The sequence below is a fragment of the Gossypium hirsutum genome, chromosome D08 (genome assembly GCF_007990345.1).
Source record: "Gossypium hirsutum isolate 1008001.06 chromosome D08, Gossypium_hirsutum_v2.1, whole genome shotgun sequence".
Lineage (NCBI taxonomy): Eukaryota > Viridiplantae > Streptophyta > Magnoliopsida > Malvales > Malvaceae > Gossypium > Gossypium hirsutum.
Genome location: NC_053444.1, coordinates 3879532 through 3902583, shown reverse-complemented (window position 1 = coordinate 3902583; position 23052 = coordinate 3879532). Strand labels below are relative to the sequence as shown.

Here is a 23052-nt window from a genome sequence, read left to right as displayed (position 1 = left end):
AGAATGATCAAATTGAAGGATATTAACTAAATCTACAATTGTACATTTGGTGCAAGACTAGTAATTAAATTAAACCAAACGGATTTAACAGCTAGTGTTTGAGTTAGGGCTAAAATTTTAATGTTTGAAAAGTATAGGGACTAAAATTGATCAAATTAAAGTATAAAGATTAAATCTACAATTTTTACAAAGTAAAGGGACTAATTGCAGACTTTAACATAAAAAATAGTATGTGATGAAAAAAAATCTTTATAAAAACAAACTCGAAAATTAAAATTAAAAAAGAAAAAATCAGTTAGATGTGACTTGTGGCAATGTAAAAAATTAAAAGACCATATATTAGTATCAAAATCAAAGTGCACAGAAGAAATTAAAAATTTCCCCCCTTTGCAAAAGCCCAGAAATCGACCATGAATCAACCCCTTTTTCATCTCTAATTTCTCAATCCTTTGCCACAACCAATCGAAAATCTTTTGCGAATCATTTCCTCTCCACAAAATTCTTTCAATTTTTTTTGCTCTTTACTTCAATATCCCTTAATTTTACCCGAATGTTGCAAGCCCTAGCTTAATTGTTGTGATTTAGGACTCTCGGTTTTGCCACTATTTAAGGCGTTACCCCATTTGCGAGAAACCCTAGTCTGCGATTTTTTTAAAAATTTTTGTAGTTTGTGTACAGATTTTGTGTACAGATTTCGGATTTTTTTTCTAGGAATTTGCGGTGTTTTGGAGTTTAGGGTTGTGATATGAATAGTAGAGGAAGGTATCCACCGGGGATCGGCGTTGGCCGCGGCGGCGGACTAAACTCGAACCCTGGTTTTCAGTCGAGGCCGCCACAACAGAACTACGTGCAGAGGAATTTTGTGCAGAACCACCACCAGTTTCACAACCAACATCAACATCAGCAACAGCAGCAGTGGCTTAGGCGAAACCAGTTGCCCGGAACCAATGACTCCAGTGTCGTCGACGAGGTTGAGAAGACCATACAATCCGAAGCCTTCGACTCAAGGTCCATTCTAGTTTCTTCTCATTGTTTTGTTGGCATTCGCTTATTTGTATTTCTGGCATTATCTATCTTGTATTTCTGCATTTCTTGAACTTTACCCTATTTTACACGTTTTGAGCATTCCAGATCACATCAGGCAATAAGCAGATTTGACAATTCGTGTATTTGTATCATGTTTGTGTAATTTTTTTCATGTCATAACTGTGTTTAACGTATTTTTATATCAAATAATGTTATATAGATTTTGATATTCTCATGTACTTGTGTAGTATTTTAGTTATTTTTTACTATGGCATGTTGGGAAGGACTGAATGAGGCTTGTCAAATCTCCGACTTGATTCCGTGATTACTAATTACTTTCTTTTTTGTTATAAACTTTAACCTTGTATGTGCCAAGTGCCAATGAATTGGCAATATATATGCTATAGATTGAAACTTCCATGTTTATGGGATTTTTTCCCCGCAAATTGAGTTTCTTGTCCTGCCTTTTCGTTCATGAAACATATTGCATGGTGTTACAATTATTTACCTTTTCCGCCCACCACTTTCAGTTCACAAGATTGGAAGGCAAGGCTAAAGATGCCACCACCAGATACTCGCTACAAAACAGAGGTATGCCTGTAACTGATATTTTAAACATGTATGTATATTGTATAGAATTTACTTCATCCTTGTTAATAACTTGCATAGCTGAACTGTCATTTAAAATTTCCTTGAAGGCTCTGTTTATATTGGTTATATTTAGAAGGAAATTGCAGCATAGCTGTATATATTTTTCACCTAGTACACGATACCTTGATGAAATGATAAAATTCTTCTCAGCTCTTTAGAATGGTGTTAAGGACAAACTGTTCTTGTCTATTTTTCTGGTAATGCAGGTGCACTTTTTTTTAAATCCTAGGCCTCTGATGTTGAGGCCATCTGGCTTGAACTTACATCTTCTTAGGCTTGCATTACTTCATCTTTGGTAGAGTTTCTATTGTATTTTTGTGACATATCTCATGACAAAGTATTTTTGTGACATATCTCATGACAAGGCGTGAGAATGGTGCTGTTAGTCTTTGAGAATTTTCTAATAATTTAATGACATTTTATGTACCAATCTGCATTTTAAATTGTTTCCAGGATGTGACAGCTACAAAGGGAAATGAGTTTGAGGACTACTTTTTGAAACGTGAACTTCTTATGGGAATATATGAGAAGGGTTTTGAAAGACCTTCGCCTATTCAGGAAGAGAGTATTCCCATTGCTTTAACTGGAAGTGATATTCTTGCCAGAGCCAAAAACGGAACTGGGAAGACAGCAGCATTCTGCATTCCTGCCTTGGAAAAAATTGACCAAGATAAGAATGTTATTCAAGGTTAAATCTCCGTTCACTTATATGTGTATAATGTGCATGAATTGTAGGTCCAGTAATGGGTACTGCAATTAATCTAGCTTTGGTTTTTTATTGTTTATTGTTCTTCTAGTTACTTGATCTGCATGTCAGTTAGGTAGTGGAATAGACACCTGATTAACCATTTACTGCATGTTGTTAACTGAAGTTTGAATGCATTGTCATGGATGTGCATAGTCTAGTGAGTCACAAACTTCTGTACTAATTTTTGAAGGAAGTGCATTGTGTCTCCCTTCTTGTAAATGGGTTTAACAGTTTTTGCATCAGTCTAGGAATTAACATTCAGTTATCTTCCAGAAGCCTTCGCAAATAAGTTCTTTATTTGAACCTAGTCTGGCTTAATTTGAAATACAAGTCAATTTCATATCTCCCTTCTCTATTTCATGATGCTACTTTTGGCACTAAGTTATCAATGCCTCTCATGGATATTGATTTTACATCAATTATCTGTTTAGTTTCTTGTTTTTACCAATATATGTGTTTTTGCACAGTTGTTATACTTGTTCCAACACGAGAACTGGCTCTTCAGACATCACAAGTGTGCAAGGAGCTTGGAAAGCATTTACAAATTCAAGTCATGGTTACAACAGGAGGTACCAGTCTCAAGGATGATATCATGCGATTGTATCAACCAGTCCATTTGCTGGTTGGAACCCCCGGCAGAATACTAGACCTTGCCAAAAAGGGTGTTTGCATTTTGAAAGATTGTTCAATGCTTATCATGGATGAGGTAAATTTTTGGTAGTGGCTCTGTGTACTTTTGTTTCAGTTTAACTTTTTGTTCTTTCAAGTTTAGCATTAGATAAGAAGATGAAGTTAGAAGCATTTTGGATGCACGGGGAAAGAAAGATATTTTTTTTATTTATCTTGACAAACAGTTTTTATGCTTTGTCTTTTTGGCTGGGGGGGAGGGTAGAAATGCTTGCCATGATTTGAACTTGTAGGGAAAGTATTTGTACTTTTTTTCTTTCTGTTTTTTTTTTTGCTAAAAAGGGAAGCATAAGTATCCTTCATCCAGTATATTTATCCATGTTAGGCATGCACTGAAGTGTACCTAGCCACATTGTTTTTTTCGGTAATAAAAAAAAAGCCCATTTGTTTAGGCACTTGCTTGGTGCACCTAAGCATCCTTTTTTAAGGTGATAGGTGCAAAAAAAGCCCACCTAATTGAAATTCTTAATTTCTTTACTTCTTCTAGTTAACTGTACATTTAATAATAAAAATTGGGGATAATATCAAACTCTTTATTTCTCAATATTTTGAGCAGCAAACTTGCAATTTTAAGGAAATTGGCCAATAAATGAAAAATAGAAAATTTTTGCATGGTTTGTGGGATACACTGGACAATAAACTAGAAATCATTTTTAGAATTATTAGAATGCATTGCATCTTTGCTCAGGCAAGCACTTTTTTTTCATCTAATGCCTCAGGCAATATAATAGTTTTAGCGCTTAGAGTGCACCTTGTGCAGTTGGCAATACTGGGTTTTACAGTTTACTGTTTTCTCTCCAGAGATCCAAATACTTGCATTACTTTTGCCTGCATAATTTGTTGGGTTTTTGCTTAAAGAATTTAAAAATGTAATTCCAAATGCTTATTCTTGTTTGTAAGTCATCAGTATATATTCGTCTTTTTCCTTGGAAAATTTTACCGATATGATTTGTGAAGTTGCTGAAGCTGTTATTGCTATCTTCAAGGGTTTTATGCATACTAATTTCTCCCAGAGTTTCCATGTCTGTTTTTCTGTGAAGATTGAGCACTCTTATTTTCTATTCTCATATTACTGCAATGAATTTGTTGTCCTTTTTATTTCCTTATTATCTTCTGTCTTATATTACTTTCTGATTTTTTTTTCTTTTTTAAATTCTTATATTTATATAAATTTAGTCTTCAACTAGACTTCAGAGGGTTGACTCATTAGCACAATAATTCTTAAAGTTTCTGCAATAAGGAAGCTATTTGATTCTTTTCTTTGTCCTTTAGTATACTTGATTTAAACTTGTGATCTACAAAATTTGATGTTCTGTGTTTTGGTTTCTTTCAGGCAGATAAACTTTTGTCTCCTGAATTTCAGCCTTCTATAGAGCAGCTGATACGTTTCCTTTCAGCAAATCGCCAAATTTTGATGCTTTCAGCCACATTTCCTGTTAATGTGAAGTACTTTAAAGACAGATATCTACAAAAACCTTATATTATTAATCTGATGGATGAACTTACTTTAAAGGGTATTACGCAATATTATGCTTTTGTGGAAGAAAGACAGAAAGTCCACTGCTTAAATACTCTTTTCTCTAAGGTTTGACCTTATATAAACTTTTATCTAGTTTTCTCTCTTTTTCTCTGGATGATATGTGAATTTATTTACCTACAGCTGCAAATAAACCAATCAATCATTTTCTGCAACTCGGTAAATCGAGTGGAGTTGTTGGCCAAGAAAATTACAGAACTTGGCTATTCTTGCTTTTATATCCATGCAAAGATGCTTCAGGACCACCGTAACAGGGTATTTCATGATTTCCGCAATGGAGCATGCAGGAACCTTGTCTGTACTGGTATGTTATGCTGTGGGTGAGCTAATCTTCGTAGATGATTTGATTATTTAACAAGTAAATACATGTACTGCTGATATAGCTTGTTGGACTTCCTTTTGCTGTTTTTCTTGTATTAGCCATTTGTTTCTTTTCGACATCTCTTTCTTTTTCCAATGTCTTTTAGACAACACACTGACATGTATATAACCTACTACTCAAATCCACTACTGCTTATCTTTTCCTAAACATGCTGAAATGTATAATATTCTACCTGAACCCACTATGCTTTATCTTTTTCCAGTTCTACTCTATGCTTTCAGCTTAAATGTCTCTCTTTTGTAAATCCTAAGTTAAGGAATTGATTGAAGTATGTGAATATTAGAACTTGAATGATTGCCAACATATGGTGGTATATGTTGGCTAATATAGAAGCTTTGGTTTTGAATTTTTTGTTGCTTCGTCTAACATTCTTCTAATTTTATGTTTCACTGGAATTAATTCCCTAGTGCACAAAATGGTTTTGCTCTTCGTTATATGAAGAATAATCTCATAATGATATGGAACCATACTTGCTGCAGATCTTTTTACTAGGGGTATAGATATTCAAGCGGTGAATGTTGTTATTAACTTCGACTTCCCTAAGAACTCAGAAACGTACCTTCATAGAGTATGTTGGTTAAAATATTTCTCTCATTTTAAGTTGCAGTATTTATCATTCTTTTTGGTGACCCTCGTGCTCTTCTACTTCAGGTTGGTCGATCAGGAAGGTTTGGCCATCTTGGATTAGCAGTGAATTTGATCACTTACGAGGACCGCTTTAACTTGTATGTTATCACATCTCTAGCAGTTTTATGAAAATTTAGTACTACTTATATCAAGGATATCATGGTCCATTGAAATATTATATGGTCTACTCTAACAGGTATAGGATCGAACAAGAACTTGGGACTGAAATTAAGCAAATCCCTCCACATATCGACCAGGCTATTTACTGCCGGTGATTTTTGTGGGATGTTTCCTTAGCCTACTATGGTAACAACGGTGAGCAACCATGCTCATCTGAATTTTAGATTACATGCACAAAGTAATTTCTTTGTGATCTTTTTCCATATCCAGAATGTTCTCTGATTTTGCTCTTTGCTATTTATACCGGCGTTTGTTAGGTTAATGATGCTGGTCTTTCAAGGTCTCGGTCCCTAGTCATGGGTGTGCATTCTAAAAACTCAGGTGTTGTTATAAGACTTTTAGTTTGTGCTGTTTATGCATTAACGTTAGCCAGGATTGTAGGAAAGAAGTTTAGATAAGTCCTGCTTTCCTTTCTTTTATATTTCTTTTATTAACAAATGGTTTCCTGTCGCCTACTTCGATGCTATTCCAATCATCCGAACATCGTGGAATGGTTTTAAAGTTGTACCTTGTGCAAGAAATTTGAAATTTATCTTTTTTTCTTTTTTGTTTCTGTTGTTGCATTTGCTCATCTTTGTCATTTCTATAAATAAAAAGCATCTTTGATAACATCTTTTAATGATTGAAATCCAAGTTTGTTGTCATAAAGGTAAAAGTTTACTTTTTAATCTAACGTACATAGTCTAATGCACATATTTTTTGAGTAAATGGAACAAAATATAATCTGACTTCTACTATAAGGGCTTTCATATTACTTTTGCCTCATCATAAATATTATTAGGTTCCCAACAAGTCTACTTAATTTCTTCTTGCTGGCGAATTTTTAAGTTGCAAATAAAATAACATGTATTTGATGTTAAATTTAAAAAGTCGATATGCTTATTATCGAATTGATAATAATTTGCCTTTTGATGGTTAGTAAATTTTGACCCCCCAAAAAATTAAGGCATTTTAATTTTGTAATTCTCAAAATTTATCCTTTAGGCTTTTGGTCATCTTCCTACCATACATTGGGATATATGATGATTGCCGTTAAATTGTTCTGTTCCTCCTTCATCGGTGCCTTTGAAGAGATTGTAATCACCGGTTTTGAAGATATCCCTCAACCACGAGGCTTCGATTTGAGATCTCGGATCGCAAATTCTTCAGTTCTAGCCTTTTAACCAAACCATTCAATACCACAAGTGACTCTGCACCGTCTGATTCATCCCAATATGGCAACACTTCCACTACTATCTTTTGCAACACATTTTGCTCAATGGTTTCTCTAACAAGTTCTTCGAGGTCGCGGATGCTGCCCCTCATATCGAGTAAAATGCTACACAAACCCTGGCACCTACAGTGTTCGAGAATTGGAATCAAATTTATCTGATCTAAAACCACTGCTTCAATTCCTTTTCGAGCCAAATCTGCTTCTGCAGCTATCTCTTTGTCTGCAAATACTATCGTCTTAGAGGCTTCTGTGGTCAGGGAAGGAAATTGACCGGGATTATTTGCTACTACAATCCGAAGAGGCTGATTGGCACCTGGCTCCTGTGATGTCGGACTTGAAAACTTCTCGGATAAAGATCCAGAAAGTATGATTGCGTCATATTCTTGCAACAACTTTGAGTAGTATCCACCAGCCTCGGTGACCCCTTCACCGAGCTGGTCTAAAAAGTGGCCATTGACAGAGAGGGAATATCTGGATATTACAAAGAGGCCTTCGGTTAGAGGTAAGTTCAAATCCAAGGAACACAGCGAGCAAGATGTCTGACAGAGCAAATAGGAATATTGAATTTTGTTTCATGTTTAGATTCTATGGTGAAGAGAATTTATTTACCTAAGAGTCACGAAAGGCTTCCCGGTTAACATTTGATGGATCCAGGCTTCACTGAGCCGCTTGCATAACTCTTCCTTGACACCCACAGTCACGACAATTCCTGCATCTCGCAATCTAGCAACCCCCTTTGAAGCCACGATCGGGTTAGGATCCACCATCCCGCCCACCACCTTTTTCACTTTGGCTTTAATCAATGCTTCAGTACATGGTGGAGTTCTTCCATAGTGATTACATGGCTCCAAGCTCACATAAGCAGTCGCATTCTCAGCTGAATTCCCAGCATCTCTCAAAGCAAAAACCTGCAGACATAATTTCCTACATTCAGTCATTCCTAAAAAGCAATAAAGAACGGTCAACTTCCTAACAGAAAATATAAACTGAAGGTACCAACCGAGAATCGATCACAAAAACATAATCCTAATCCAGCATCAAACTTTGTCTAGAGATTTTGCTCTGTTCATCTCTCCTAGGATTCCAGATTGGCAGTTCATTACTCAAGAAAAACTGTTACTCAAACTTGAGTGCGAGTATTGGATACCGATATATACATGGCATAGTTACGATCAATCTTTTTAAGTTTCTACAAGTAGTTAGAGATCCTTTGAGGGTGATATGCATTGGATACAGGCATCAAACACAGATATAATTCGAGAACTAAACCATCATGGTTAAAAAATCATACATTTTACAAATGAAGGAGAAAAGGGGTTACCTCAGCATGAGGCTGGCCAGCTTTAGGATGAAACCCTTCACCAACAATCTTTCCATCTTTCACAATGACACATCCCACCAAAGGATTAGGACTTGTGAGCCCAATTGACCTCCTTGCCAGCTCCACACACCTCCTGATGTAGAAACCATCATCAACACTCTCATCTTCGACCATACCGCATCTAACCCTAACCAAACCCCCGCGTTTTCTCGATCTAAATTCAATTCTGGATACCCTTTTCAATGAATTAAAAGAGCAAGATGGGGAGTATTGATTTCCCAAAAGTGTGGATATCCGGTTTTGTGATGAAAAGTAAGTGAAACCGTGGGGAAAAGCCGAAAGGTTGGCAGAAGTTTGAGTGCAGTGTGGAAAGTAAAGTGATTGAATTTGCATCATTTTCCCACAATTTTAAAATGAACCCTCAATCTCCTAAAAAGAAAATCAACTCCAAAAATCAAATCTTTGCACAAATTCTATCTATTTTCTGATCTTAATCCATCTAAATTGATCAAACGCATAAATAATAACTGATTATAAGACGCGAGAAACGATGAAACTAACACAATGTATGAAACCAGAGATTAATAAACGTAATCGAAAAAGGAGTGTGAAAGGGGATCAAAGAGATCACCCGCGACGCTCGATCCTCCTAAGCCAAGCGTCATGAGTGATTCAACCATGCAATGGGTTCTGAGAGATCTGGTTGAAAAAGGGAGGGAATAAGAAAGATATTTGAGAGAGACAAGTGAGGGTAAATCTGGGGAAAGAAAAGGGGTTGAAAAAACAAAGCTTTTGATTTGGGTATGGTTTTCTTTTGGGTAAGCTTAGGTTAAGCCTTTCAGATGGGAAGCAACGAGACACGTGGCACATGACAATTGGTTGGGAAGCAACGCCGCAATTTTTGTCGTTATAAACAGGAGATGAATGGCGGGCGTCAAAAACGAATTCACGAGCAGATTATCTCCAAAATCCCAGCCGAGAAAGCGCAAGAAAATTAAAGAAGGAAAATGGGAGATTTATACGCTTTGGATTTCGATGGAGTTCTCTGCGATAGTTGTGGAGAAAGTTCCATCTCTGCTGTTAAGGTCAGTTCATTTCTTCTCTCTTCTCCATTGCTTTTACCATCTAATAATTCCTCACCCTTTTTTTTATTGAAAATTTCCCCTTTTATTGCATATTTTCAGGCTGCTAAAGTGAGATGGCCGGCTTTGTTTGACGGTGTGGATTCGGTCTTGGAAGACTGGATTGTTGATCAGATGCATATGGTAAGCTCTTGATTTTTTTTTTGTTTGGTTTTCTTAATTAGTTGAGTAATTTGATTGTTCTTGATTGTCGAAGAACTTGGACTTTGGAAGTCGAAATTAGATGCAAAATCAAAATGCAACGTTCTTCAACATTCAAAACTGAATTGAAACTTGGCCTTTGTTGTCTGTTCTAATTTTTAAGGTTTTCCACCATTTTGTTTCATGTTGAGGCTGCGTGGAATTTTCATAGGGGTGACAGGTTTTGCCTACTGTTACACACGATCTTAATCTTCACCTCTTTTGGATGATTGCTTTCTGAGTTTCCTGGATTTTCCTTTACTCTTAAGGATTTGCATTTGGCTGGGGAAAATTCAAATTCGCTCTGTCATTGTCAAGCTAAGCTAGAGGTGCTCATGGCCGGGCGGCCCGGCCCGACGGCCCACCCGAAATATGGGAGGGTTTATGTAAAAATATAGGCCCGAAATATGGGCTTGGGCAAAAAAACAAGTCCCGTTTAGGAAACGGGCCGGGCCTCGGGCACCACTTTTTTGGCCCCAAGCCCGGCCCGGCCCGATATAATAAATATATTTATTTTTTTAATTTTTTTTAATTTTAAAATATTTTTAAAATACTTTTTAAATTTTTTTAATTTTAAAATATTTTTAAAATATTTTTAAAATGCTTTTTTTAATTTTAAAAATATTTTTTGGTATTTATTAAAAAAATGGGCCTGGCCGGGCTGGGCCTGGGCTTATGATTTTTTTCCTGGGCCGGGCTTGGGTAAAATTTCAGGCCCATATTTTGGGCCGGGCCGAAATTTTTTATGGGCCCGGCCCATGAGCACCTCTAAGCTAAGCTTGAACTATTGAGTGAGCTGAATTCAAGTATTTTAAATATTTGATTCGAGTAGCTTGTAACTTAATCAAATTTTATATTTTTAATTAGTAGTGAAATTCTCAATATGAGCTCAAGCTTGAGCATAAATAATTGAGCTTGAAGTCGAGCATTAGAATTGAACCTATTTTTTACTAATAAACGAGCTTAATTAAGGCTGATCGAGCAAGCACAAGCAGTTTAATTTTTATCTTAAATGAATTTGGGCTTTAAAATTACAACTCGATCAAGTTCGAACCGTGTTTCAGATCTTGAATTTCAAGTGGAACTCGAGCTTCTTATAGCTTGAACTCGGCTCAACTCTATTACACCCCTAAATGTATGATCCTCCAAAAATATTAGAAATGGTTGAGCATATACCTTATTCTAAACTCTCCCTTGGGTCCAAGTAACATAGGTTGCTAGCAATGCATGTTTGATTTTTTGTTGTTTGTTGCTTATTGAATTAGAAGGTGCTAGTCACTATCTTATCAATTCGTTCAGTTTCTTCGGAATTTTATGGGAGGTTTATTTCCCAACATAATGAGTTTGTATCATCCTTACATGAAGCATTGTACATGTAATTCCAAACAGAAATTTGGTAGCCTATATTTCACATGCTATGCTGCATAGTTTAACAGTAGTACACATCTCAGAAGAAAGGGGAAAAAATCATAGGTATCAAGCTTAAGAGAAGCTGTCTTTTGGCACTTCACCTTGCAGTCTCCACAACTTCTTGAAGAACCTGTAAAACTGAAAAGAGATAAGCTACACAGTATTGTATATTGAAACTTAAAAAGGCTATTCATTTTTTGGGCGATAGTTAATGTCTAAGCTAAAAATTGGAATTTATGAAAGATTGCTATGTTGAAACTAATGTCTTATAATGTCACAGGTGCGACCTGTGGTCGAAACGGGGTATGAGAATCTGCTACTTGTGAGGTTGTTGGTGGAGAGTAGATTACCTTCGATTCGGAAAACTTCGGTGGGTGTATAAATAATGCCCATGACTCTACCTTGAAGCTATATTTTCGATATGGAGTATCTAAGATCCACTATGATTCATTTTTACTTTATTCTTAATTAGATTTCTTTCTATAATATTGGTCTGGACCTAAAGCCAATGGTTCAATTTGTAAGGTTGCAGAAGGACTAACTGTTGAAGATATTTTAGAGAACTGGTCAAAAATAAAGCCAGTAATCATGGAAGAATGGGATGAAAACAGGGATGCTTTAATTGATCTCTTCGGAAAGGTTAGGGATGAATGGATGGATAATGACCTAGCAACTTGGATTGGTGCAAATAGGTATATTTTATTTAAAGCTTGTTAAGTTGGAGTTAGGCCAGAGATGCAATGTTTCTATTATAGGCTTGATCAATGAACCTAAAGTATTTGATGTGAATATGTTTATCAAAATTGTTAATAGACGAATCAATAAGTATATGACTCAAATGTAAAGCAAAAGAGAAGCTAACTAGTAACAACAGATGTTAAACCAGCTATGTCACATGCTTTAAGACTCGAGTTTTGTAATGGCACATTTTGCATCAAGCAATGAACTGAAGATGCTTATGCTGCAGGTTTTATCCAGGTGTTCCAGATGCCCTTAAATTCTCTAGCTCAAGTATATATATAGTCACTACAAAACAGGTGCTGTGAGTTTCTTTCACTCTGATTGTCCCTTCCTCCTCTCTCACACAACGCACACATGCACAAGAACAAGATGAAAAGTTTGCTATCAGTTCGAAGAGGCAAACATTGTGGATATATCGGTAGTTTGATCCAGTCTCCGGAATTTGAAATGAAAACCAAGGCAAAAGGAAAGAAAAAGGGGGTAAAAGGAACTTGAATGTAGGAAAGTATCATAGTTGAGATCAGTCATAGTCTTTTCCTGGTTCTCCTTTCATTACTTGGTCTACAAGTCAATTTTTCCTTCACCTGCTAATGAATGTTTTAGTTGTTTTACTCTTGTAATGAATGTGTTAGTTGTTCATCATCTTCGACTGTTCCTTTTCTTTCTGCCTGATTCCAGAGCCGGTTCGCGGATGCTTTGTTACGAGAACTTGCTGGAGTAACTATCCCTCCGGAAAGGATATATGGCTTGGGAACTGGGTTAGTATTTTATCTGATAAGCATTTGGGGAATTTTGCTCCTTATTTGCTTACAATAGTAAGGGTCTTTTGAATATTTTTATCAGGCCCAAGGTGAAAGTACTGAAACAACTACAACTGAGACCAGAACACCAAGGGATGAAACTACAGTACGTTCATTACATATCATTTGCATCACTATTTTCTGATTATAATGATATCAGTATCTCCATTACCTAATACTCAATTGCCATATTTTACCTCTGCTTTTTTTCTCTGCCTGTTTGGTTTTTTAATCTTACTGAAACTAATTCAACTCTCATTTTACTAGCTTTGTGGAAGATCGGCTTGCAACCTTGAAGAATGTCATCAAAGAACCAGAATTAGATGGATGGAACTTGTATTTAGGTATCATTCGAGTTTTTGAGCTTTTAGTTTGATGAAATTTGGCCTGCTGTCAATGGATGATAAAAAGATCAGATACCTCGCAATATTTAATTTGTTTTTTACGATTTAGGATATTGCAAAATCTGGTATTAAATTTATTATTCAAGTAGACATCTATAAACCATTGAATATCTTTTATCCAAATCCGTTTTGGTTTTGATGGAAATATCGTCGGATGTCTTAATCCATTTTCTAAATTTATGGATACCGGATCTGATCAATGTCATTTAAATCGAATTGGATTGATCGGTTAGACCAAAAACTGGTCTGAAGAAAAAGACTAGATTGGATGGTCCGTAAATCGCTTGAAACTGGTTGAACCAGGCTAAAAAACTTTGTTGAACTGATTTTTTGCTTTTTTTTATTTTTTATTATATTATTATTTATTTTTAAACCATAATTTGAATACATTCATTTAAATACATAGTTATTATATAGTTTTTCACTTATTTTTCATTAAAAAATATTATTATCTAAGATAATAAAAAGATTATTGAATAAATGAAGCTGATCTATATTATTGGATGGATTGCTAAGAAAGAAAGGTATTTGTGTGAACAGGTGACTGGGGATATAACACTCAAAAAGAGAGGGAAGAAGCAGCTAACATTTCCAGAATTCAGCTACTCCAACTCTCAGACTTTAGTAAGAAGCTCAAATAACCTTTCCCTTTGCCATTGCCTTTCACCATTATATGCAGTATATATCCAACTCATATGTTGGTGCCTAATGGATGATGACACTACTCCATTAAGAACCATTTTCAGAAACCTATTTATGAAAATTCTCAGTTATTTTCTTTCTCACTATTAATTCATATATGTACATATACATATATATATATATTAAAGGGTAAATTCACCAATAATTTGGTAGAAAATTATATGTGTTACTGTACACTGTTAAAATAATCACATTATTTTTAATTAAAACAAAAATAGAAATATTAATAGTATAGTTTACCCTATATTAAATTTAAATTGTTTTAAAAAAGTGTCCTACAAAGTGGACACGTTTTCTGATCATGATCCATCCAACGGTCCAAACACGCCCTGTGGAAAACGTGTCTACAGTTTTTCAAGCACCTGATCTCTTCCCCTCTTTCGAAATCGTTCAAGCAAACGGCACAGTCCGCCGGTGGGTCGACGACGAGCTCCTCGAACTTTATTACCGGAAAGAGAAGAGAGGGTACGGTGGTAGTCTCGGATGTTGTTCGGGTCGGGTTTTCCGGCCAAACCATGTCCGATTCGATGAAATCGGAGAGTCCGAGGCGGTTTAAAAGGGCGGAAATTAGATTTCCGATGAAACCCAGTAATGAAAGTGCGTAAAGCAAGGGCTTGGGTAAGGTAACTTCGCCGTAACTAGCAGGAAACCCCATGAAGAAAATTTTACAGGGAAAAGGTTTTGGGCTATGTATCTGGAGAAAAGGAAGGTTGTTTCAGTTATGGCGTGGGTTGATAGAGTAGTGCATGGTAAATGTGAGTGAAGGGACTGCGTTATATTTATGGATAGAATTTTGTGGCTGATGAGAAGGGACGGCTGCGTTTCGGAAACTTCTTAAAACTAAAATATTAAAAAAATCCTTAAAATATATTCTTTTTTAAAATACTAATATTTTAATTTAGGTCTAATTTTACCTCCTAATTTTTGGATTTTAGATATTTAATTATAATATTTTAATTTAGAATTTAATCCTGATTTAAAAAGTTAAAAAGATATTAAATTTTTAAAAATAAAATTAAGATGGTCAATACTATACCAATGAACATGAGGTGTAATCGAGTCGAGCCTAAATATTGTTAATCTTGAGCTTAAGCTTGACTCGAAGTTCAATACTTAGTTTGAGCTCGATCGAACAACTGTTTTTAAGCTCAAGCTTGATTAAATTCATTTACCAATTTTTGAACTCAAGCTTGACCTCGACTCAACAATTAAGTTTACAGTTAATAATATATATCAAGGACAATAACATAATTTAGTAACATAAAAATCTGAAAAACTCAATGAGTTTCACGAGTCATTCGAATAAAGTATTATTAAACTCAAATTCGGCATGATCAATAGTTCGAGCATGAGCTCAGCTTGATAATTATTGAATCAAGTTTGAATTTTTTCGAGTCAAACTCGAGTTACTTACAAATACCAATACCTCATTTACGTCTCATTTACATTCTTAAGTAAGCGTACCGTTTCGTCTTAATACTAGTACATATTGGCAGCACATATTATAGTGCATCATTTCAAGTTTATTTATATTTTCAAATATATCTCAATTATATAATTTAATTTAATAAATCTTGATTTTAAATGTAAATGTAGAAAGTTTAAAATGGTAAAATAAAAAAAATATAAATTAGCTTAAAATATCAATTTTGTATCTACCGGTATAGGACAATACAAACGAATACAAGTGGCATTAATTGAAACTGACTTAAAAATATTTTTTTTATATTTTCGACTAAAATTGCATTTCATCTTTAAATTATTTTTTTATAAATATATTTGTTTGATTAATTCCGTTGACGGTGGTAATCTAATATTTTTTTTAAAAAAAACTCTCTTATAAAAATATGCCTAAGTTGTCACGTGGTATAAATGAAAAGAAGTAACGAAGTGGAAGTGTGAGACTGCTAATCAGCAATAAGCCACAAATCATCATATAATTTCTTAATTATCTATTTTAAAATAGATTTATCCCAAAGTTGGGATTATTTGTCTAATTCAATGGATTTTGAATTAATCCCACTAAACTACTATTTAGTAATATACATCCCTAAATTATGAATTTTTTATTTTCAATTGGTTTTCAAATTTTAAAATGTTTTAATTTTATCTTTAAATTATTGTTTTTATAACAATTAAGTCTTTCCTTTATTCAAAACCGTTAATTTAACTATTAAAAGACACGTCAAATCTTATATACCTAAATTTAAAATAAAATTTTTAAAGAAATAAAATATTGTCACATAACTTTTAAAAGAAAAAAAAAACTAAAAATAAAGTAAAACTGGAAAAAAAAAAAGAGTGAACGATAAATCTTTTATAAAAATTTCGAAAATCTCAAAACTAGGATTTTTTAAATATTTATTTAAAATTTTGATTTTAAATTATGTCACACAAGATTTGTCATGTAATTTTACGATTAAATTAACATTTTAATAACAAAAGCACTTAATTGACATCGATAATTTAGGGATGTAATTAAAATAATTTAAAGTTCAGGGATCAATTTAAAATAAAGGTTTTAATTTTGAGGATGTTTGGTGTAATTAACTCTCTTTTATATATATAGGACTATATTTTGGAGTTAAAATATGTTTTAAGCTTTTGTATTATCTGTACATCTGAATTTAGTATATTTATTTTCATTTTAAATGAATTTAATTTTTCTATTTTTCGGATTATTAATACATTAAAAAAATTTATTACACAATTATCAAGTACGTATTTTATTTTATTTTTAAAATTGTTTATCATAAATTTAACAAAAAAATAACAATATTAATATTTTAGAAACACCAAAATAAATTTCTAAAAATAAAAATAAAAATAAATATTAAATGGAAAAAGAATGTAAACACTTAAAAAGCATGTTTTATTTATTTATTTTCTGAAAAAAGTGAATGAATCAAGATATGGAATTAGGTAAGTCACGTTTAAAATAATTCAACACCTTTAACTCGTGATATATTATAAATTTTGAAATTTAGTTTTTATATTTTTTTATTTTTAGAATTCAGTCCTTTTACTTTAAAATTTTTAAAATTTAGGTCCGATATTGTTAAAATTATTTTGTTAAATTTAAGTTCAATAGCCATCAAATGAGTTTTTTTTTTAAATGTCACACCAAAATATTTAAGAAAATAAATTTAACAATGTTTTTGAATTTTGAAATTTGAAAGATAACGAGATTAAATTCCTAGAAATAAAAGCTCATGAGCTAAATTTCAAATTTGTGAAAAGTACAGAAACTTGTGGTATATTTTGAAATAATATCATTTACGGTAATTTAGTCATTACTTAGTTATTGATGTCACGAGTTAATCAAGTACCAATAACTGAGTAATTACTAAAATATTGTAAATAATATTATTTGAGGGTGATATTAATTTTTTATATAAAAATATATTTTACCAAAGCATTATTTGTTTTTATATTAATTTTTTAATATATATTTCTTCCTTTTTGCTCACACTTGGTATGCCATAATCTAACATAATTTATATATTTATACTATATATTAAAATTTTAACTGGTATCATAAGTCAAGTAGACACCAACATAGTTGAATAATGGCTAGATTTTCTTCATGGGGTGAGCAGCTCAACCCTACTTGGGTTGGGTTTGGACAAGGTTTTTTATGTTTCAGGTTGGATCGATCCAATTTCAATTTAAATAATAAGAATATTTTTAAATTTAAATTTAATTACGAAAATATATAAAAAAAAATTAACTTTAAATTTGTTACTTTTTAAATAAAAAACGGGCTTTTTGTGTGAGGCGGGTCGAAAACGAATCTGCGCTCGAAAATTTTTTGGAACCAAGTCGTAGCCCGACTCATAGGCAAGTCTAATAATGACTACATACCATTCTTTACAAAGTAAATTATATTATTTTGAAATTATATTATTTTTATTTTTATTTTATACATTTTACATAAAGAATAGAAAAATACATTTATAATAGGATTTGAACTTAAAACACTATAGTACTTAACACCGTTACTTTATAATGTGACCTTAAGTTTGATTTGGATTTTCTATTACTTTTTTATAAATAAAGTTAAAATATATTGTAATTCTATGTACTCTTCTTAAATTTAAAATTTAATATTTGTACTTTTATTTTTAGAAATTCAGTCCCTCTACTTTTTAGATTTAAAAATTCAGGTTCAATTGTTAACATTATCAAAATTATTCTGTTAAATTCATGTTCATTACAACGTTATTTTTTTGTTACGTGGCTACTGATTGAGTTTTTTTTTTCAATTTCAAAATGTCATACCAAAAAATTTAATGAAAAAAATTTAATGGTATTAACAATTGGACCTTAAATTTAAAATCTGAAAAGTAGAGAAACTAAATTACTAAAATTAAAAACATGAGACTAAATTCCAAGGTTTGGAAGAGTACAGGGACTGATAGCATATTTTAACCATATATTTATTACATAGTACTATAATAATCTAGTTTTTTTTTTAATATTTGTATATCCGTATGGTATTGGTTTGTATCTAATATTAACATGCATAACAAGCACCGGTTATGGCCCACTGAATACTGTGATGTCAACCGCTGGATCGCCCCTATAATTATTCATCACAAATCAAACGAACATAAAACAATTTGTATTGGAAGGATACTCTACGCATTTCGTATTATATTATGATAGAGGAAGAATTAGAAACAAACAAATGATTTTCAAATCCAAATTCAGTTACACTACGTGGCTAAAATATTCCCAGGTTGTTAGCATCCATAATACACTGTTATTACCATTTACCGTCTGTTTTACCACCTCTCCTACAGTATTATAAATAATTGTCTCTGTAAACGTTGTAGAATGGGGTTTTTTCTTCAATAATATTTCAATGCATTCTTCTTGTTTGCTTAGCTTAACAGCTTGATAGTTCACTGCTTGGTTATCATGGTATCAGTAGCCACTGCCTAGCAGCACCTCCGGTCCTCTTTTACCCTTCGCACTATGTCTGACTCCGACAATGAGGACTCTATCCTCGCTCCCACCCCTCGCCCAGCCAACCCACCTCAACCCTTCTCCAACAAACGGATTAACATCCGCCTCGATGACTCCAACTTCCTTTTATGGAAGCAACAAGTTCTTTTAACCCTTCGCAGTCATGACTTGGAGGATTTTCTTGACAGTACCATTCCTCCTCCACCAAAGTTTTTAACCCTTGCCTCTGGTGAACAAACTCGTAACCCCGCATATAAACACTACCTTCAGCAGGACTCTGGCCTCGCTTCTTGGCTTCTGTCCAACGTCGGCCCTGATGTTCTCCCTCGTCTTGTCGGGGCAGACACAGCCTGCGCTATCTGGGACTGTCTCCTCCGGTTATTCTACAAGCTCTCCACCACCAAGATGATGCACTTGTACTGCAAACTCCGTGCTATGAAAAAGAATCACCTTTCAATGGCCCAATACCTTGCCCAGATAAAAGATATTACCGACACTCTTGCGGCGTGTGGCAATCCAGTCTCCGAACTTGAGCACATCGCCACCATCTTGAACGGCCTACCCACAGAATTTGATTCTTTTATTGCCGTCATCACCGCCAGCCAGCAACCGTACACTCTTGATAGTGTTGTTTCCGTTCTCACCGACGCTGATACTCGCCTTAGAGATCCCATTCGATTCCCTATCTCCATCAACACAACTCAGTATCACCCTTTTTCTTCCCCAAACCCTATCACCCACACCGACCCAGTTATCTCAGCCTCACTTTTCAATTCCCAAGCTCAAATCTACCCTCAATCCACTACAGCCCATATTACATCACCTGTCTCTTCACACTCAGCCCATTATTCACCAAACCTAAACTTTCCCAATCAACAATCCTATCCCTCGACTACTTTCTCCCCGGCACCTCCTCGCCCATCTAACCCGTCCTCTTCAACTCGCGGCCGTCGCGGTGGTTATTCCAACCCTAACAATCGGCCACAGTGTCAATTGTGTGGGAAAAGAGGTCACTTGGCTGATCGTTGCTGGGATCGATATAATGACTCACCCTCGTACCAACCTCGACCGAATCGTCCTCTCCTCCGAATCCCATCTGCCAACTACACCATTCTCTATGATAGCGACGGCAATATGTACTCCTCCGAAGGGTACACTCCTTATGCTCACTCTGGGTCGTCTGTTACGGCTGCTATTCAGCCCTCCGGTATGTCGCAGACTTCTTTACCTGCTCAAGCCAACACTATTACAGCCCCCACCTTGAATCTCTCCTCTCAGGCTTGGTACCCCGATTCAGGCGCAACGCATCACATAACAAATGACCTCTCTAACCTTTCTCTTGGGAATTCCTCTCCTGGCTCGGGTAAGGTTTCTGTTGCCAATGGGAATACATTACCTATTACTTGTGTGGGAAAGAACTCAGTGCACACTGCCTCCAAAGTATTATTACTTGATCAATTACTGCATGTTCCTCATATTACTAAGAACCTAGTCTCTGTGTCTAAGCTCTGCCGTGATAATGATATTTTCTTTGAATTTCATTCTGCTCACTGTGTTGTTAAGGATGAGCACACAGGAGCCACTTTACTCCATGGCATTGAGCAAGATGGCCTGTACAGATTTCTTGAACCAACTTCAAAGGTGTTCCCAGTCTCTGCTACGACCTTTCAGTCCGAAGTTGCTGATCACGATACCACTTACTGGCTATGGCACCGTAGACTAGGACACCCTGCACCTGAATCACTTGCTACTGCTATGCGAGTTTGTAATAAACCAATACCTAGACTAAAGAAAAACTTACTCTGTGTTACTTGTCAGCTGGGTAAAAATCATAGGCTTCCATTTCAACCATCTACCACTGTTTATACCAAACTATTAGAACTTGTTGAAATTGATCTGTGGGGCCCAACACCTGTTCAGTCTAATGGCTTTCTTTATTATATGTCCTGTATAGATGCATACAGCAGAAATTGTTGGCTATACTTGTTGAAATCTAAAGATGAAGCTCTTACTGCATTCCAGTTGTTTAAGACACTTGCTGAAAAACAACTTAACACCAACCTTCTTACTGTACAAACTGATTGGGGTGGGGAGTTCAGACCCTTCCTCCAACTCCTTGCTCAACATGGCATACAACATCGAGTCACCTGTCCACATACTTCTCAGCAGAATGGAATAGTTGAAAGGAAACACAGGCACATAGTAGACCTTGGACTTACCTTACTTGCTCAAGCCTCCATGCCTATAAAGTTTTGGCCAGAAGCCTTCCAGACTGCCGTATATCTGATTAACAAACTTCCCACCAAAGTTCTTCAAGGGGATACTCCACACTCTACACTTTACTCTACATCTCCGGACTATGATTTCCTCAAAGTCTTTGGCTGCCAATGCTTTCCATATTTGCGGCCTTATCACAATCATAAGCTGAGTTTCAGAACTGAGCCATGTACCTTCATTGGCTACAGCCCAAACCATCTTGGTTATAGATGCCTCTCTCCATCTGGCAGAATCTACATCAGCAGACATGTCAAGTTCAATGAACATGTCTTTCCTTTCTCTGCTGCCCCAGCATCTACTACTCAACCCACAACTGACACATATCTATCTCCTGCATTACCTGTTTTTGGGTCCTTTAAGCCACATGTACCTCCTACATCACTCGATCACAGGCAGCCCACTCAACCCGCAACTGTCCCTCTGCCCTCTCCCACTCCGCCTACTATTTATCCCTCTGAGCAGCCTACCATTACTACTACTGCTCATCCTGCACCAACTAACCTTAATACTCACGGCATGACCACCCGAAGCAAGTCAGGTATCTTCAAACCTAGAATCCTTACAGTTGCTAGTTGTGATCAAGAACCATCTGATATTTATGCTGCCATGAATACTCCTCACTGGAAAGAAGCAGTTTTAGCTGAATATAATGCTCTACTTCACAATGACACATGGTCTCTTGTTCATCTACCAAGCAATAGGAAAGCTATTGGATGCAAATGGCTATTCAAAACCAAGAGACACCCTTATGGCTCAATTTCCAGATACAAAGCTCGCCTTGTAGCTAAAGGCTACTCTCAAGTTCCAGGATTTGATTTTCTGGAAATTTATAGTCCAGTTGTCAAGACCCCTACCATTAACATCTTCATATCTCTTGCTGTCTTCAATTCGTGACCTCTCCGACAAGTAGACATAAATAATACTTTTTTAAAGGGGGAACTTCATGAAGATGTGTATATGTCTCAGCCACCTGGCTTCGAAAAACTGGCAACAAATGGAACAACCTTAGTATGCAAACTTAACAAGGCCTTGTATGGGTTAAGGCAGGCACCAAGAAACTAGTTCTATAAACTCAAACAATTTCTGACCTCTATTCAGTTCACCTCGTCAAAGGCAGACTCATCCTTATTTTTGTACAAACATGCTGGTGTTACAACCTTACTCATTGTCTATGTGGATGATATTCTCATTACAGGAGGTTCACCTGCCTTCATAGACTTTGTGGTCTCTCAACTTCATGCAAAGTTCTCTCTTAAGGATCTCGGAGAGTTAAAACTCTTCTTTGGTATAGAAGTTCACAGGTCCACCATAGGTCTTCTTCTTAATTAGAAGAAATACATTCCGGATGTTCTTGGCAGGGCTGGTATGCATGAAGCTAACACTGCAAGTACTCCAATAGCAGCATATCCCAAACTCTCCAAAGCTGAAGGAAATCTTTTTTCTGATCCAACTCTCTACAGGAGTGTGATTGGTGCACTACAGTATATATGTCACACTCGTCCTGATATTAATTTCAGTGTCAACAAGGCCGCTCAGTACATGCAACAACCCAGAGACACCCACTGGACCGCAGTTAAAAGAATCTTAAGATACTTGCGAGGTACTCTTGACTATGGACTGTGGTTTACAGTAGACAAATCCATGAATCTCACCATGTACTCAGATGCAGACTGGGGAAGCGATGCAGATGACAGACGATCTACCTCAGGCTATTGCCTCTTTTTAGGCGCAAATATCATCTCCTGGAGTTCCAAGAAGCAAAGGGCAGTCTCCAGGTCAACTGCAGAAGCAGAATATAGATCCCTCGCTGATGCTGCTTCTGAACTCATGTGGGTCCAAGCAATTCTGGCTGATCTTGATGTGCATACAGCCAATGTGTCAAAAATCTGGTGTGAGAACATGATAACCAAGCAGTGAACTATCAAGCTGTTAAGCTAAGGAAACAAGAAGAATGCATTGAAATATTATTGAAGAAAAAAACCCATTCTACAACGTTTACAGAGACAATTATTTATAATACTGTAGGAGAGGTGGTAAAACAGACGGTAAATGG

The 23052-nt window shown here is 35.4% G+C and overlaps 5 protein-coding genes across 5 annotated transcripts; 3 read left to right on the top strand and 2 right to left on the bottom strand.

The window, feature by feature from the left end:
* Positions 1 to 291: 291 nt before the first annotated feature.
* On the top strand, positions 292 to 6389 carry LOC107922025 (DEAD-box ATP-dependent RNA helicase 8). The gene is made up of 10 exons (XM_041099566.1): positions 292 to 1008; positions 1557 to 1617; positions 2131 to 2365; positions 2893 to 3131; positions 4446 to 4697; positions 4773 to 4953; positions 5511 to 5599; positions 5683 to 5756; positions 5855 to 5973; positions 6096 to 6389. The coding sequence occupies exons 1-9, from the start codon at positions 746 to 748 to the stop codon at positions 5931 to 5933; spliced, it is 1473 nt and encodes a 490-aa protein (XP_040955500.1). The 5' UTR covers positions 292 to 745; the 3' UTR covers positions 5934 to 5973; positions 6096 to 6389.
* A 181-nt stretch (positions 6390 to 6570) lies between these two features.
* Positions 6571 to 9036, bottom strand: LOC107922026 (riboflavin biosynthesis protein PYRD, chloroplastic). Its single transcript, XM_016851850.2, has 3 exons — positions 8373 to 9036; positions 7661 to 7959; positions 6571 to 7522 (listed from the first exon to the last, which is right to left on the bottom strand). Exons 1-3 carry the CDS (start codon positions 8766 to 8768, stop codon positions 6919 to 6921), a joined length of 1299 nt encoding a protein of 432 aa, XP_016707339.1. The 5' UTR covers positions 8769 to 9036; the 3' UTR covers positions 6571 to 6918.
* Positions 9037 to 9295: 259 nt separating this feature from the next.
* On the top strand, positions 9296 to 13834 carry LOC107922027 (uncharacterized). The gene is made up of 9 exons (XM_016851851.1): positions 9296 to 9457; positions 9557 to 9637; positions 11385 to 11474; positions 11630 to 11796; positions 12072 to 12141; positions 12524 to 12603; positions 12689 to 12751; positions 12913 to 12989; positions 13590 to 13834. Exons 1-9 carry the CDS (start codon positions 9380 to 9382, stop codon positions 13688 to 13690), a joined length of 807 nt encoding a protein of 268 aa, XP_016707340.1. The 5' UTR covers positions 9296 to 9379; the 3' UTR covers positions 13691 to 13834.
* Positions 13835 to 14013: 179 nt separating this feature from the next.
* Positions 14014 to 14406, bottom strand: LOC107921722 (brassinosteroid-responsive RING protein 1). Its single transcript, XM_016851544.1, has one exon. The coding sequence runs from the start codon at positions 14404 to 14406 to the stop codon at positions 14014 to 14016; it is 393 nt and encodes a 130-aa protein (XP_016707033.1).
* A 7550-nt stretch (positions 14407 to 21956) lies between these two features.
* LOC121220069 (uncharacterized mitochondrial protein AtMg00810-like) lies at positions 21957 to 22916 on the top strand. The gene is made up of 3 exons (XM_041099219.1): positions 21957 to 22007; positions 22098 to 22300; positions 22358 to 22916. The coding sequence occupies exons 1-3, from the start codon at positions 21957 to 21959 to the stop codon at positions 22914 to 22916; spliced, it is 813 nt and encodes a 270-aa protein (XP_040955153.1).
* Positions 22917 to 23052: the final 136 nt, after the last annotated feature.